Source organism: Micromys minutus (genome assembly GCF_963924665.1).
Source record: "Micromys minutus genome assembly, chromosome: 3".
NCBI classification, from domain to species: Eukaryota; Metazoa; Chordata; class Mammalia; order Rodentia; family Muridae; genus Micromys; species Micromys minutus.
The window spans coordinates 6,255,955-6,272,982 of NC_137972.1; the positions used below are offsets into that span (position 1 = coordinate 6,255,955).

The 17,028-nt window shown below is 43.7% G+C and overlaps 1 protein-coding gene across 1 annotated transcript in view; it reads left to right on the forward strand.

Moving 5' to 3' along the window:
• GYS2 (glycogen synthase 2) overlaps positions 1–17,028 on the forward strand; it is a gene marked incomplete at both ends in the record, with an annotated part of 42,608 nt that overhangs the window by 6,051 nt on the left and 19,529 nt on the right. The window contains 8 exons of the mRNA XM_080913821.1: positions 4,980–5,161; positions 7,600–7,791; positions 9,329–9,511; positions 12,357–12,501; positions 13,468–13,585; positions 13,937–14,057; positions 15,435–15,541; positions 16,472–16,531. Coding sequence (XP_080769947.1) covers positions 4,980–5,161; positions 7,600–7,791; positions 9,329–9,511; positions 12,357–12,501; positions 13,468–13,585; positions 13,937–14,057; positions 15,435–15,541; positions 16,472–16,531 — 1,108 coding nt within the window. The remainder of the gene's footprint in view (positions 1–4,979; positions 5,162–7,599; positions 7,792–9,328; positions 9,512–12,356; positions 12,502–13,467; positions 13,586–13,936; positions 14,058–15,434; positions 15,542–16,471; positions 16,532–17,028) is intronic.

Consider the following 17,028-nt stretch of genomic DNA (forward strand, 5'->3'; position numbering starts at 1 on the left):
GGAAAGATGGCCATTTTTAGAATGTTGATCCTTCCAATCCATGAGCATGGGAGATCTTTCCATTTTCTGAGATCTTCCTCGATTTCCTTCTTTAGAGGTTTGAAGTTCTTGTCATACAGGTCCTTCACTTGCTTAGTTAGAGTCACACCAAGGTATTTTGTAGTTTTTGTGACTATTGTGAATGGTATCTTTTCCCTAATTTATTTCTCCACATGTTTGTCCTTTGAATATAGGAAGGCTACTGATTTGTTTGAATTAATTTTATATCCAGCCACTTTGCTGAACTTGTTTATCAGCTGTAGGAGTTCTCTGGTGGAATTTGTGGGGTCACTTAAGTACACTATCATGTCATCTGCAAAAAGTGATGTTTTTACTTCTTCCTTTCCAATTTGTATCCCTTTGATTTCCCTTTGCTGTCTAATTGCTCTAGCCAGGACTTCCAGTACTATGTTGAATAGGTAGGGGGAGAATGGGCAGCCTTGTCGAGTCCCTTTTTTTAGTGGGATTGCTTCAAGTTTCTCACCATTAAGTTTGATGTTGGCTGTTGGTTTGCTGTATATTGCTTTTATTATGTTTAGGTATGGACCTTGGATTCCTGTTCTTTCCAAGACTTTTAGTATGAAGGGGTGTTGAATTTTGTCAAATGCTTTCTCAGCATCTAGTGAGATGACCATGTGATTTTGTTCTTTGAGTTTGTTTATATGGTGGATTACATTGATGGATTTCTGTATATTAAACCATCCCTGCATCCCAGGGATGAAACCTACTTGGTCATGGTGAATGATCGTTTTGATGTGTTTTTGGATTCGGTTTGCAAGGATTTTGTTGAGTATTTTTGCATCTATGTTCATAAGTGATTGGTCTGAAGTTCTCTTTCCTTGTGGGGTCTTTGTGTGGTTTAGGAACGAGGGTTAATTGTAGCCTCAAAAAATGAGTTAGGTAGTATTTCATCTCATTCTATCTTGTGGAATAGTTTGGAGAGTATTGGTATTATTTCGTCAATAAATGTCTGGTAAAATTCTGCACTGAACCCATCTGGACCTGGGCTTTTTTTGGTTGGGAGGCTTTTGATGACTGCCTCTATTTCTTTAGGTGTTATGGGATTATTTAGATGGTTTACCTGGTCCTGGTTTAACTTTAGGATCTTGTATCTGTCTAGGAATTCATCCATTTCCTCCAAATTTTCCAACTTTGTGGAGTATAGGTTTTTGTAGTAGGATCTGATGATTTCTTGAATTTCCTCAGTTTCAGTCGTTATTTCTCCACTTTCCTTTCTGATTTTCTTAATTTGTATACTCTCTCTTTGCCCTCTAGTTAGTCTGGCTAGGGGTTTATCAATCCTGTTAATTTTCTAAAGAACCAGCTCTTGGTTTTGTTGATTCTTTCAATGGTTCTTTTTGTTTCTGTTTGGTCTATTTCTGCCCTAAGTTTGATTATTTCTTGCCATCTACTCCTCTTGGGTCTATCTGCTTCCTTTTGTTCTAGAGATTTCAACTGTGCTGTCAGGGTTAGGGTTAGGTTTCCCATTGACTAAAATTGTCCTTTGACAATTCCATACATGTCTATTCTGTTACTTCCCCTGCCACTCATCCCCTTCCCACCCCACAGGCTCCTTTTGGTTTTGTGACCACTGATTTGAACCAGGACTGTCTGTGTGGCCTTGGGTTGAAATATCACTGGAGACCGATGGGCTAGCTTTAGGTACGTAGCTGGAGTGAGTTGTGTTTGGTGACAGGGGCTCTCACTGGCTTCATAAGGCTAGACCACAGGTCCGGGGAGCCCCAGGCATCTGCCTGCCTCCAACTTTCTTGTGATGGGATCGTAAGTCTATGCCACCACCACACGTCCTCATGTGTGCATGGCTAAGACTTTACTGGCTGAGGTGTCTCCTCAGCCTAAGGTAAGACAAAGCAGTGTCTTGAACAAGCCTCTGCTGACTGACTCTGTTGACTGTTTTCTTTTGCTGGTTGGTATGAATTCAGCTGTTTCCTGTGCTTTGAGGGTCCCGTCTAAAAACATGCTTGTCTGTTCCACTGCTTTGAAGACTGAGCTTCCTCCCAGTGGTTTCATCTCTCCGGTTCAAGCATCGAGTTCCTTTGGACTGAGTTTTGTGAAGAGTGTTCCGTCTAGTTCTACTGCTGTGCATCCAGCTGTCCGTTTCCCCCGCCAGCGTCTCATTTTTCCCAATTGTGTGTGCTTTACGTCCTTGTCAGAAGTCGTGTAAATCATCGTGGGCTGCAGACAGGTGACGGTAGCTCCAGGCTTGCTATTCTGTTCCATGCTGGTTACGGCTACCACATTTTTGTGGTATGCTTGCAAGCCAAGTGGACAGGAGACGGAGCAGATGAACAGCTGGCTGCAGGAAGTAGCAAGAGGAAGCTGCCCTGAAGACAGTCAGGATAAATATTAATTTGAATCTCTTTTCTAATTCATATGGATAGTCTAACATCTATGGGCAGGATATGGCTGCAAGGGATGGAGAGATGGTCAGGGTTAAGACTATCTGTTGTTCTTGCAAAGGACCAAGGTCTTTCCCAGCACCCACCAGGCCAGTCACACTGTCTATAACTCCAGGACCAGGGTATTCAGTGCCCTCTTCTGGCCTCTGAAGGCATTGCACACGATTGATAACATGCATGAAAGCAAAACTCTCATACAAACACAATACAGATAAATAAATCTTTTTAAAGACATACACAGGTGCGAATATAAGGGGATTTGAGAATAAGGGTGTGAATAAGGAATTTAGGGCTTAATAGCATTTTCTATGAGAGATGGAGGTGTAGGGGATGGATCTACAGAAGGGGAGAAACAGTTTGAAATCCTTATGTTCTTATGGGCAGGGTTCTTTTCTTTCCTCCCAAAGGATAGATATTAAATTATATTATGTTAGCATGTGACTTTTAAACTAGATGTGAAAGGGCACACCTTTAATGCTAGCCCTTGGGAGGCAGAGACAGGCATATCTCTGTGAGTTTGAGCCAGCCTGGTCCAAATGGTAAGTTCCAGAACAGCCAGAACTACACAAAGATACTCTGTCTCAAAAAAAAAAAAAAAAAAAAAAAAAAAAAAAAAAAAAAAAAGAGGCTTTTCTCAATGATGAGGTTCACAGAAAATTGCTTCAAGAGTGTTTATATTCTAGACCCTCAGCAGCTCTTGTTCTGTATACAGCGAGGAGTCTTGTTAACAGCATAGGTGAGCACCAGGATTTGTCTTTTGGTTTCTTCTTACTCAAAAGACACGTTCCCCAGAAGTAGAGCGTTCACCCCGGCCTAAAGAAAAAATTTCCAGATGGGAATCGCAGCCATCGTTGGTGACTATTAATAAGATATATGGACATAAACTCGACTGAACTTAAGAAATTAAAGATTAAAAATGGTTTCTAAAACATGTATCTGACCACCCGAAAAACCTGAGAAATGGCAGTGAGAAATAAACTCTTCTCAGTACAGCAGTGACAAGACAGCTCTGTCCAGCCAAGGGCTGGGGACAGGTCTTCCTAGCTCCTGATGATGTCAGTGAGGACTAAAGGGCTCCTGACGGGGCTGTCCTGGCTGACTCCGTATTCTGGTAACTGATTATTGTTGGCTGGCGCAGGAAGTTTCCTGCCCAGTTCCCTGGAGACGTTCTCTTGCCTGCCACTGTCCCCCACATCTGTTGTCCAGTCTCACATCAATCCTGCCAGGTGACTGCAAGTGTCCCCACCTACACTCCAAGGACAGCCTGCTTTAACCTCAGCACTGTCTGAGAGGTTTCTCTCCATGATACCCACCTGCCTCCTAATTTTTCGCCATTTTAAGCCAACCTTCTGTTTGTTTGTTTGTTTGTTTGTTTGTTTGTTTTGGCTTTTTGCTTGTTTTTATTTTGTGTGTGTGTGTTTTGTTTTGTGAGAGGGTTTCTCTGTGTAGTCCTGGCTATCCTAGAACTGTAGAGACCGCCCTTGGAAAAGCTGCCTGCCTCTGCCTCCTGAGTGCTGGGATTAAAGATGAATGCCCCCAAACCTGGCTTCTAGTCACCCTTTTAAGTGATACTATTCTTGCTCAAATATCACCTTTCCATTAAGCCCCTACTTTCTCACTCTTCATCTCCCTCTTTCTCCCTCCTTTCCTTCCTCCCCTGTGTGTGTGTGTGTGTGTGTGTGTGTGTGTATGTGTGTTGCTGAAAATCAAACTCAGCGTCTTGCATATTCCAGATTAGCCCTCTCACACTGAGCTAGCCACCTTCCCAGACTCATTAGCCCTAACCTTCAATGCTTCTTTTCCAACCTGTCACTCTGAGATGAGCATCATCCTGTTAAGTGACTTACTTGGTTCCGCCTCCATTTCTCCAGCTTTATAAACAATTCTGTGGCTACCCTCATATGAGCATCCTCTTCCTGCTTTCCGGGGGACAGCTTTTTAGATGTTGGCATGCTAGGGTCAAGAGTGTGCATTCTTTCTAGCCTTATGTTTTAATCATGGTAGCCACAATGTCAGAGGGTAGCTGCAGGTCTAGGGATCCAGCGAGTAGGGGGAGCCACCACAATGTACATGGGAATTGTCATTTGCATCCCTGGCTTGATTCCAGAACTGGGTCAATTATCCTCCATTTAAATCTCCCAGCTCTTTCCCCTGGTCCAAGGCGTCCTATTTGTGTTGTAGAAATGGACTGGCTCCTTAGCATCAGGAAACTGCAGAGATTGCTACTTAGATTGACTAGAGCTCCTTGGAGGCCCACTGCAGAAGCAACGGATGACTGTTTAGAGCCTGTTGGTCCTCTGTTTGGCACAGAACTGCGAATGGCACCTTAAGCTATGCACTACTTCCCTCCGGCCCACTCTAATGAGGTCTTGGAATGCCTGCTTGGCCACTTTTGCATGTATCTCAATCCTGCCCTTTAAGAAAGTTAAGTAAAACGTCACTGTAAGGAGCACAGTACCATAGCAATTCTTCTCTTGGTTTGCCATCTGGAGTAAGAACAGAACGTTTTCTCCTTCACAGTTGGGGGCATCTATACTGTGATCCAGACCAAGGCTAAAACAACAGCGGATGAATGGGGAGAGAATTACTTCCTCATAGGCCCTTATTTTGAGCACAATGTGAAGACCCAAGTAGAGCAGTGTGAGCCGCCCAACGATGCTGTCAGAAAGGCTGTCGATGCAATGAATAAACATGGCTGCCAGGTAACACATTCTAACTGTCCTGTCCCTCTGTTGCTCTAAACAAAACGTTACCAGAAAGCAGGCCACACACACCTTCCACCAACTCAGAAGAGAAGAATATCCAGAGAGTGCAGCTGAGGCACCTCGTGAAAGCTAAGATTCTCTAACAGGACAAGGAGATGGGAGTCCCAGGAAGACTCAGAGTTGATGCAGTCTTAAGAAAGCTGTAATGAATTGGGGCCAGAGTCATAGGAGTGGATGACATTACTCAATATCGGTTTACTAAGAGCAAGCTTTCTTTTTTTCTTTTTTAAGATTTATTTTATTTATAAGAGTACACTGGGCTGTCTTCAGACACCCCAGAAGAAGGCATCAGATCCCATTATAGATGGTTGTGAGCCACCACGTGGGTGCTGGGATTTGAACTCAGGACCTTTGGAAGAGCAGTCAGTGCTCTTAACCGCTGAGCCATCTCTCCAGTCCAGTAAGCTTTCATCCAAACTCTTTTTATACTAGTTCCCTTTTCTGTTTCTGTGATGGGCCTGGGGATGTAGTTCAGCAGTAGAGAGCTCAGATAGTATGCATGAGGCCTTGGGCCCTAAGTTAGATAGAGACTTACTCTTTTATAAAGTCAAATAGTATATTCTAATGCTATGATAAAATTCCCTGGCCAAAAGGGTGTTAGTGAAGAAAAGTCTGTAATGCCAGAACCAGAGAGTCAAACAGCCATTTTTTTGGCCTCTCTGGGAACCAGGCATATATACAGTACACACACAAGACTAGCCATGTGTTGGCAAATAGCCAGACTAGATTACATAGCAAGGTGCTTCTCATGCCATGAGGTTAAAGCCAGTGTCTACAAGCACAGAATCACAGGCAGATAACAAGAGACAGAAAAGTAGAAATGATCCAGACACCTGTCTTTCAAATAACCTCACTAATGCAGCACGGAATCTAGAGATGGCATCTGGACGGATTGCACTTCAATTTTAAGTGCAACTTTTAAGCTGTTATTACAGCTGTGTGTAGCTCCTTTGTCCAATCAACGACAACAATTCCTGAGAAGCAATTCACAAGAGGAATTATCTCTTTGGCTTGGGGTTTAATCTGTGCTTATCAATCATCATTGCTTTGGGAATGTGGTGAGACACAACATTGTAGTGATGGAGATATTGCTTAGAGGTTGCTAAGCTCATAGTAGCCACAAGCAAAGAGCAAGGGACTGATAAAATATCCTTCAAATGTCCCCGTTCTAATAGCTTTTAGTTGTGAATTCATGAATGAATTAATCAGTTCAATCAGCTAAACCTTTATGGTCCAAAAGCTAAACATTTTCTAGGATCTAAAACAAGGAACTTATGCAAACTTTATTTTATTTTATGTAATCTAGTACTAGAAATCATAGCCAGACCAATAAGACAAGAGAAACAAAGGGTTTCCAATTTAAAAAGAATAAAACCAAATTGTCACCATTTAAGATGCTCTGATCTTGTGTATAGAAAGCTCCGGAGATAGCACCAACTTCCCAAGGCTTTCAGCAGTTGAGCTTTTGTCTTTGGAGCAACATTTCACATTGACACAGGGACACTTGGTCTGCCATTGTTTTCTGACTTAGTTTCTTTCTTGGGGCTGTGATAAAATATTCCAACAAAAGTAAAAGAAAAAGGTTGTCTTAGTCAGGGTTTCTATTCCTGCACAAACATCATGACCAAGAAGCAAGTTGGGGAGGAAAGGGTTTATTCAGCTTACAATTCCTCATCGCTGTTCATCACCAAAGGAAGTCAGAACTGGAACCCAAGCAGGTCATGAAGCAGGAGCTGATGTAGAGGCCATGGAGGGATGTTACTTACTGGCTTGCTTCCCCTGGCTTGCTCAGCTTGCTTTCTTATAGAACCCAGGTCTACCAGCCCAGGGATGGCACCACCCACAATGGGCTGGGCCCTCCCACCTTGATCACTGGTTGAGAAAATGCCTTACAGCTGGATCTTATAAAGGCATTTCTTCAACTGAGGCTCCTTTCTCTGTGATAACTCCAACTTGTGTCAAGTTGACACAAAACCAGCCAGTACAAAGGTCTTATCTGAGTTGCAGTTATAGAAGGATGTGTTTCATCAGGGAAGGGAAGACGTGGCAGCAGACAGAACAGTCTTGGTGACAGGAGCAAGAGACTGGCTGATCACATTGCATCTGCACCCAGGAAACAGAAAGTACACAGGAACTGGGGCATGGCTATAAAAATCAAGGCCTTCCTACAGTGAGGCTCTGCCTTCTAGAGGTTCTATAACCTTCCCAAACAGCGCCATGAACTGGGGCCAAGTGTCCAAACAAATAATTTCATAGAGGACATTCCACATGCAAATCATAATACTCCTCAAATAATGGCTACACTTTCTAAGCCCAAATAGACAGTCTTATGTTGCATGAAATACAACAGCGCCTCTGCTTTCTTTCTATGTCAGGTGCATTTTGGAAGATGGCTCATAGAAGGGAGTCCATACGTGGTGCTTTTTGACATCAGCTCCTCAGCATGGAACCTGGACAGGTGGAAGGGTGACTTCTGGGAAGCCTGTGGCGTTGGCATCCCTCATCATGACCAAGAAGCCAATGACATGCTCATATTTGGGTCTTTAACTGCCTGGTTCTTAAAGGAGGTACAGTTTTCAGTACAAAGACAGAGCAGAGGGGCAGCCAACTGCACTGGGGATCCAGGAATGACCAAGAATTTGGAGATCATGCTTTTCCTGATTGCCATAATGCATTTTAAAAAGAATTTCAAGGAAATATTTGCCATTCCTAAACTATGTGCCAGCCTTTGCAACAGAGTAGCAAAACTTATTACTATTTATCTTGTATAATATCTAAATGGAATTGTGTATATATAAAAGATCCAGCTAGGGCTGCCTTATCTGGCCTCAGTTAGAGAGGAAACACTTAGCCTCCCTGAGGCTTGTAGTGCTAGGGCGAGGAGGAGGATACCAGGGGTGAGGGGCTTCCACTTGTTCAGAGGAGAAGGGGCGGGGGAGATGAAGGGGAAGGGTTATGGGAGGGGAACAGTGAGTAGGATGTAAAGTGAGTAAGAAAAAATTAAACTAAACAAACAAAATCACCCAGCTATTTTGCCTGCTTATGAAGAGAAAATCCAAAATATATGTATAAAAGAGATACAGATCATGAGAAGAGTATAAAAATTCCACACAGCAGGAAAGACTTGAAACAAGTTTTGTGTATGGATAGATACAGGTACATTTACAGTGGCTTTTTGACATCTCCATTATACACCAAAGGCTGAATTGGCCTCCATTTTGACTCATGAGTCCTTTGGAGTAGAACAGCCCAGTGGGGTACAGAGAAAGTGCACTGGAGGCCAGTTTGTTAAACAAGCCCCAGCCTCTTTCATCTCAACCCCTTCGAAGCACAGAAGTAGGGTTTGCATGTTCTCATCACTTCCAGATGGTGACATGTAAGCTGGAAGTCAGATCTGAAGGAATGAGACCCCAGTGAGGAGGGCAGCCAAGGACAGAGTGAAAGATCTGTCTGGTGAAGTCCTATGCAATACCCACCAAGGGCTGGCTGCAGGAGGTGGCTGTCAGATTCTTGGCAATAGTAGAGGGAAAAACAGGTCAGTACTTTGGGAAAAGTCTGTCCTGGTGACAGAGATGCAGTCCTTTGGTACCAGTGAGCTCCACCAACTCGGTTCTACAGTCTTTTGGCCTGAGCCATGGCCCCAAGTTAGAGACCAGCCACAAAGTGGTGTGTACATGTTTGGTATGAGAGTGTAGTGTGTGAGTGTTTGAAAGAAACTCACTCGGGTAGACTCAGTAGATTCTCTTGATTTCTTCAAAAGCATTGTTTCCATCATTGGGACATTTACTCAGTAAATAATACAATCGATTGAATGCTTATTCAAATTATTAATAGTATAACGGATATTACTTTTACTAGTACTTGTATGTATTCTATGGATACAAAAATAAATATGACCCATTACTAAAAGGGAGAATTAAGACATAAACAGATGGACTTGACCCACACACCAGTGAATCTTTACTTCCTCTTGCTAAGTTTGCCTGCTCCAAGTTTATGCCCTTTTAAGAGACTGAGACATCTCACATCTGTCCTTCTGCTGTGAGTAGCTGTCATGATCGAGGGTCAACAATAACTCTTCTAAAGGCGTTTCTTCTGTCACAGGTGACAGACCATGCAGACAGTAAACATGTCATTGCCCAATTCCATGAGTGGCAGGCTGGGACTGGGCTGATCCTTTCCCGTGCCAGGAAACTCCCCATGGCCACAATATTTACCACCCATGCCACACTGCTTGGACGGTATCTCTGTGCAGCAAATATTGACTTCTACAACCAGCTTGACAAGGTAAAACACCCACCAGCCCCTCCTCGGCCCCTTCCTTTCAGCTCACTGAAGCCCAAAGATGAAAGATATTGATCTCTACATTTGAGCTAACAACCACATGACAGCTATGCCCTTTCAGCTAATCAGAATTCATGGAGCAGCTTCCCCTGGGTGATGGAGGTGGGGGGAGCTTAACTTTGCTCAGAGTGCAGTGAAGTGTAGAGGCTGAGAGGCCCGAATTCTGCTCCCCCTCTGGGGAAATAGATTCAGATGGGCATGACAGAACAGAGATGCTGTGTATGGCTAGGCATGGGCTCCTGTTTTTTCCTGAATTGTAGGTCTGATGGTTGACAGCTAGATACCCGTGGTCTGCTAGCCTTATGTCCTCGATTGTGGATGTGAGCTATTTATTGGAGAGTACTATAGACAGATGCCTCAGATTCTATCTGTAGCTCTGTAGTGTACAGGTGACATGCTTCCAGGGCCACATGGGCAGCTGGCGCTGGAACTGGAGGTAGGCACCTGATGATGGACGTCTGTTCCTTTTACATCACCCGGTTCTGCGACCCCAGATCATTCAGCTTTAAACCTTTCTTCAATTTCCCATTAGTTAGGGTAGCATAGTAAAAGTGTCTTCTGTCTTTTAATTTTACTTATGTGTCTGTATGGGTGTATGCTACGTGTGTGCAAGTGCCCTTGGAGGCCAAAGGAGGGCATCAAGTCTGAAGCTGGAATTACAAGTTGCTGTGACCTGTTCACGTGAGTCCTGGGAATTGAACTCAGGTCCTCTGCAAGAGCAGCACATGTCTTTAACCATTGAGCCATCTCTCCAGCCCCATAGCACTATTTACACTGTGAAGTCAGCAACTTTATTAAAAGCACACATTTGACTGCCATACATTTTAAAAAATGAATATTTAATATCCGTTTTACTTATCAGCTCAGTTTAGGGCTTAAAGGTTTGGTTTCACTATTAGGGAAATCAGGAAGCTGAAAACTTGAGTTAAAATAAACCAAAAAACTTCCCCAGCATTGAAAGTTCCGGGACCCTGTGACTGAGATTGTGAGCGTCCGAAGACTCACATTTGTGAATGGTAATCAGTAGCCCGGAAGTTTATGTTGCTGTCTCAAACACATTTGGAATGCTAGAGGAAGCTCCTGAAAGCCTCTCACTGTGCAGACTGCGGCGTTAATGAGAGGCACCATACCGAAAGGTCAGCCTATGCTAAGATCCAGGCTTCAAGCAAAGTCACCAAGGGATTCAGGAAGCCAGGAGACCAAGGAGACCTGCAAACCCTGCGTGGTAACAGCTAATGAGGGCAAAGCAGCCATCTGTGATGAGCATTGCACAGCACAGCGTGTCCTGAGAAGGTCAGGCTCGGGTCTTAGCGAGACAACGGAATCCTTCCTTCTAGACTGCTTCGCGGTCTTACGGGATAACAACCAATAAAAAACCAATAATGTGTGATGAGCAGTTTTACTTAGGAGCCAACACATTATGGTACACAGATAGATTACAACAGGCCCTTTGATTGAAGGAACTAGTTACATCATTATGCCTTTAATGATGGTCACATATCTCAGATATGTGGTAATGTAGTTCAAGCTCATAATTCCTGGGAACTGTTCTGCCAGCGGCTGTAGATAACAAGTAGTCAAAAATCAGCCTTTGAGTTAAATTCATAAGCAATTTACTTTTTTACGGCAGGAAAACTTCTGCTCACAACAGACAGATTTAGGCAACATTTAAATATATTAGATTGTACACCTCAAATAAAGCATTTAACATAAATGTGACCTTGGGCAAGTTTCCTGCCATCTGGAGGATTCCGTTTCCCCTCTTGTAAAATGAAGACAGAGTGCTTGAGTGAGTTTTATGAGGACTAAGCACAGCGGTGCACAGCAGTGCTGATCACTGCTGAAGACAGCCACTTCCAGTGGCTCTGCGTACACACTGGCCTTACTTCCTCTTAGACACTGCCGGGTCACAGGAAGCTTTGTGACATGTGACACCCACCGGTTGAATAAAATGAAAGACGGCCAGGTATTTACGGGCTCATTAAGGACTTGGTTTCTGGGGTTTTGTTTGTTTGTTAGTTAAAAAATATCCAGAATGCACTATGAAATCTCATAAAAATATAGTAAGAAACGATCCCAAGCCAGGCAGTGGTGGCACATGAGAAGGCAGACGCAGATCTCTGAGTTGGAGGCCAGCCTGGTGAGTTCTACAGAGTGAGTTCCAGGACAGCCAGGGCTACAGAGAACCCCTGTCTTGAAAAAAAGACAAGCAAACCAAAGCCAAAGTTAAAACAAAACAAAGGGGCAGATGAGCCCACAATCTGCCATATTTTCTATTTAAAATAAGAATATACTCTTTTTGGAATTAACTTGGAAGGAGTATGTAGCCAAGAAAAAAAGAAAGAATGAAAGAAATCACTCAACTTTTTCTCTCTCAGAAAATTAAGTAGGATAATAATTATCCAAACTTTCATTATCAGGTTGTCAGCTTCATTTTATTCTTTCACGTTTAATTTTATCTTATGTGTATGGGCGTTTTTTCTGCATGTGTGTCTGTGTACCATGTGTGTGTGCCTGGTGCCTTCTGAGGCCAGAAGAAGACGCTTGTCTTCTGGAAATGGAGTCACAGAAGCTTGTGGGCTGCAGTGTATGCTAGGAATCAAACGATGAAATTGCCGTTGTAAGACACGAAGCAAACAGTGCTTTTTAAAATACCAATTTTATACTCTAGTAAGTGGCTCAATATCCACTGGTCCTTTAATGGGGTCTTTACAACGTCAGTGAGCTTTGAGGAAAACCTGGGCTGGTGGAGAGGGTCGTGTTAGGAACGTGTGTTTGTCTTCAACAGTTCAACATAGACAAAGAGGCCGGCGAGCGGCAGATTTATCATCGATACTGCATGGAGCGGGCTTCTGTGCACTGTGCGCACGTGTTCTCCACAGTGTCAGAAATCACAGCCATCGAGGCGGAGCACATGCTGAAGAGGAAGCCTGGTAACGGCGGAAGTTGGGTTTGCCACCTAGCATGTGCAGAACCCCTGCTTAATCACTGTGATCTCACCTGCGGTCTCCTAGTTGTCACGTACCACTTGGGTATCTAGAGGGCGGTGTTCAAGAAATAAATACACTTTGTCAAAGGAAACAAAAACAAGTGAAAACTAAGAGCCCGAGGTCAGAGCAGTGGCAGCGTGATGGGCTGGGCTGTGTCCTTTTTCTTTCCCAATTTCCTCTTGGATTTGGAGTTGTCTCAGACTCTGTCTTGGGGTTTCTATCGCTGTGATGAACACCAGGACCAAAGCAACTTGGGGAGAAAAGGGTTTGTTTCAGCTTACATGTCCGGATCCCTCACAGTCCTTCTTTCGGGGAAGTCAGGGCAGGAACTCATGGCAGGAACAGAAGCGTAGGTCATGGAGAAATGCTGCTTACGGGCTTTCTCCTCCTGGTTTGCTTGGACTGCCTTCTTAGACCACTCAGGATGTGGCCCCTCCCACAGTGGGCTGGGCCTTCCCACTACAATCACTGATCCCAAAAATGCACCTCAGAGTTGCCTATATAGTTGCCATCTTACAGAAGGATTGTCTCAACTGTGAGTCTCCCTTCCCAGATCTGCTAGTAAACTGACAGAACCCAACCAACACAGACTCAGTCTCATGTTCATAAGCTAACAATGACCTCATTTCTCTGTTGATCTCTGTCCATAGTGCCCTTCTTCGAGATTATGCATGTGTGCTTTTAGGCCTCTCTCTTCCCCTCTCTTCCTCCCTCCGTCCCCCACCCGCCTTAAAAAAGTAAATCACAGCTGCTACTTCATTTACCCAATTTCCTTTTAAAGAAACGACCAAATTCGGGGATTTATTTACTTATCACTTCGTTTACTACACCCCCTGGTTTTAAAGGTGACAGAGAGAGTGCATTCCTACTTAGGAAAGAGTTGCCATGGGTTTTATTTTGCTTTTCCAGATGTAGTGACTCCAAACGGCTTGAATGTTAAGAAGTTTTCTGCAGTGCATGAATTTCAAAATCTCCATGCCATGTACAAAGCCAGAATACAAGATTTTGTTCGGGGTCATTTCTATGGGTATGTTTTTCTCTATTCAAAAATAAAAGCAACCGGGGCTACAGAGATGGCTCAGGCTTGAAGTACACATGCTCCTCTTGCTGGGGACTAGAGCTCTGCAAACATCCGCATCGGGTCACTCTTAACCACTTGTAAGCCTAGCATGGGGAGACGAGTAGTTCTCTCTCTCTCTCTCTCTCTCTCTCTCTCTCTCTCTCTCTCTCTCTCTCTCTCTGTCCTCTTTCATGATGTTTCTAAGCATTATCACAAATGCTTCTGTTTCCCCAGCCCCCTTCAGCAGGAACAGACTTGCTCCTGTGGATTTTGTTGTTGTTACTATGTTTTCTCAGAAGTTGCTTTGCTTTGTTTCAGCCATCTGGACTTTGATCTTGAAAAGACTTTATTCCTTTTCATCGCTGGAAGGTATGAGTTCTCCAACAAAGGCGCAGACATCTTCCTGGAATCCTTATCCAGGCTCAATTTCCTCCTAAGGGTAAGAAAGCTCTGAGCTGTGGCACAAGGTTCCAGGTAAAGGTCTTTCTGCTGTGGGGTGTGAAGATCTAGCTTTCAAGAGGACATTTGATTTTGCAATGCTAAGATGATAACCTTGGGCAGGTGAAATGGATCAGCCAGTAAGGTATTTGCTAAGTCTGATTTTCAGGCCAAGAGCCCAAATGAGGGAAAGAGAAAGCAAACTCCCAGAAGTTGCCCTCTGAGCATAGCTCAGCTGTAACAAAACATTTAAAATGACGTCATCTGGAAACGACTGTGCCCACACAATTGACATACCATAGTCATATGTCAATCACATGCACCTTTGTCTGTGCCTTAAAGTACTTGTCTTAACCAGAATTTCATACTATGCATGCTGTATGTTAGAAAGTTATTTTAACAGTCCTTGTCCTTAGTGGGAGATTGTTGAAAGGCAGATACAGCAAAGTCAAGCAAGCTATGAACCATGTATTAGAGGCCAAATATAAACGATGGTGGTGCACACATTTAATCCTAGCACCGGGGAAGCGGAGGCAGCTGTATCTCTAAGTTCAAGGCCAGTCTAGTCTATAGGGTGAGGTCTAGGACAGCCAGGGCTACACAGAGAAAGCCTGTCAGGAAAGAAAGAAAGAAAGAAAGAAAGAAAGAAAGAAAGAAAGAAAGAAAGGAAAGAAAGAAAGAAAGGAAAGAAAGCAGAAAGAAAGGAAGGAAGGGAAGGAGGAAGTAAGGAAGGAAGGAAAGAAGGAAGGAAGGAAGGAAGGAAGGAAGGGAATAAATAAATAAATAAGTGATGATACAGTGTCCTGATAGCTGGGAAGATGGCTCCGGGTTGAGTGCACATGCTTCTCATTCAGAGCTGGGTTCCTAGCTCCCACACGGGGGCTCATAACTCCAATGCCTTCTTCTGACCTTAGGTGTGTGCTCACGTGAACATTTAATTACTGTATTGATGGATTTATTAATAATGACCCCAAACTGAAACATACACAGTATCTTTTACATCTGAAGCATGTGATGGTCCCTTAACTTGAAGTTTAAAAGCCAAAATACATCACATGGATCATCTAGACATGGAACAGAAATATGTTCAATATGAGTAAATTAGAGTTAGAGGAAGATGAATCAGAAATAAATCCTCATTACAGTTTGAATCTGAACTTTTAAAAAAAGATTTATTTTATGCATGTGAGTGCTCTGCCTACATAGAGAGCTGGCAGGACCAGAGAGGTCATCGGATCCCATTCCAGATGGTTGTGAGTCACCACGCATTCTCTCTCTCCCCCGACACGTGAAGACAGTTTTCCAGGTTTGAGGTCCACGTGCCAATGTTTTTTGATCTTTGGTAGGTGACGCTGCTTTGTTTTCTAACCCTCCTCAGATGCATAGGAGTAACGTCACTGTGGTAGTGTTTTTCATCATGCCTGCCAAGACAAACAATTTCAACGTGGAAACCCTGAAGGGCCAGGCCGTGCGGAAACAGCTGTGGTAATCTCACATTTGTCAACCTCCTCAGGCCACACGTGAAGGGAGTTTTGCCTAAATGTGTGACCTCTGAGCTGTGGCCCTGAACTTCACTTCTTCCTTGATGACTACAGTATAAACATAGTGTTGTTCTCCACATTACTAGGAAAACTTTCTGACAAACAATCACAGAATGAGCAAGTATTTATACGTGGGTTTTAAGTGTATACCAAAGTAAGGAGATGAGTGTAATGACCCCCTCTACCTCAGCCCAGATCACACAGCAAATATTTCCCTATGTCTGTCTATACCTCCGTTCACTGACCATTTCTACTCTCAACCATCTCCAGTTACTTCAAACAAAAAAGAATTCCAGCTCTCTGGGCTATCAAGTGTTTTGTCCAAGCCCTAGTCCTGGATATTTTCCAAGCAAGCTAAACTGGGCAGCAGGGAATACTAGGAGAGACTGTTTTAAAAGACTTATGACTTCAAGGAATGTTAATGAGAAAACATCACCTTCACAGCCGATGATCTTTTAGTCACCTTTGTCTGGCTGTGACAAAACATCGTGACCTAGGTGACTTATAAAGGAAGAATTTAATTACACATTTATGGTAGCAGAGGGTTAGAGCCCCTGCCCATCATTGTGGGGGAGCATGGCAGCAGTCAGGCATAGTACTGGAACATCATTAGCTTACATCTTGATCCACAAGCATGAGGCAAAGAGGGCTAACTAGGAATTGCATGGGCATTTTGACACCTCAGAGCCCACCTACAGTGACTCGCCTCCTGTAACAAGGCCACGCCTCCCAGTCCTTCACAAACAGTTCCACCAACTGGGCACCAAACTTTCAAACATATGAACTTATGTAGGCCATTCTCATTTAAACACTCACAGATGAATATGAAACATTATGATCCCATTTGAATTAGAAATCTTTCTATGTCAAACAGGGACACTGTACATTGTATGAAGGAAAAGTTTGGAAAAAAACTCTACGATGGGTTATTAAGGTAAGTGCTTAACAGCCATTCTTTTTAAATGGTTATTTTATTTATTCACATTTCAAATGTTATTTCCCTTCCCAGTTTACCCTCCATGATCCCCTATCCCTTATCCCCTGCCTCTATGAGGGTACTCCCCCACCTGCCCACCTACTTCTTCTGCTTCAGCACCCTAGCATTCCCCTACCCTGAGTCATTGAGCTTCCAAAGGATCAAGGGCCTCCTCTCCCATTGATGTCCAACAAGGCCACCCTCTGGTACATATCCAGCTGGAGCCATGGGTCCCTCTATGTGTACTCTTTGGTTGGTGGTTTAGTCCCTGGGACTTTTGGTTGATATTGTTGCTCTTCCTAAGGGGTTGCAAACCCTTTCAGTTCCCACAGTCTTTACCCTAACTTCTCCACTGGGGTCCCTGCACTCAGTCCAATGTTTGGCTGCGTACATCTGCATCTGTATTGGTCAGGCTTTGGCAGAGCCTCTCGGGGACAGCAATACCTGGCTCCTGT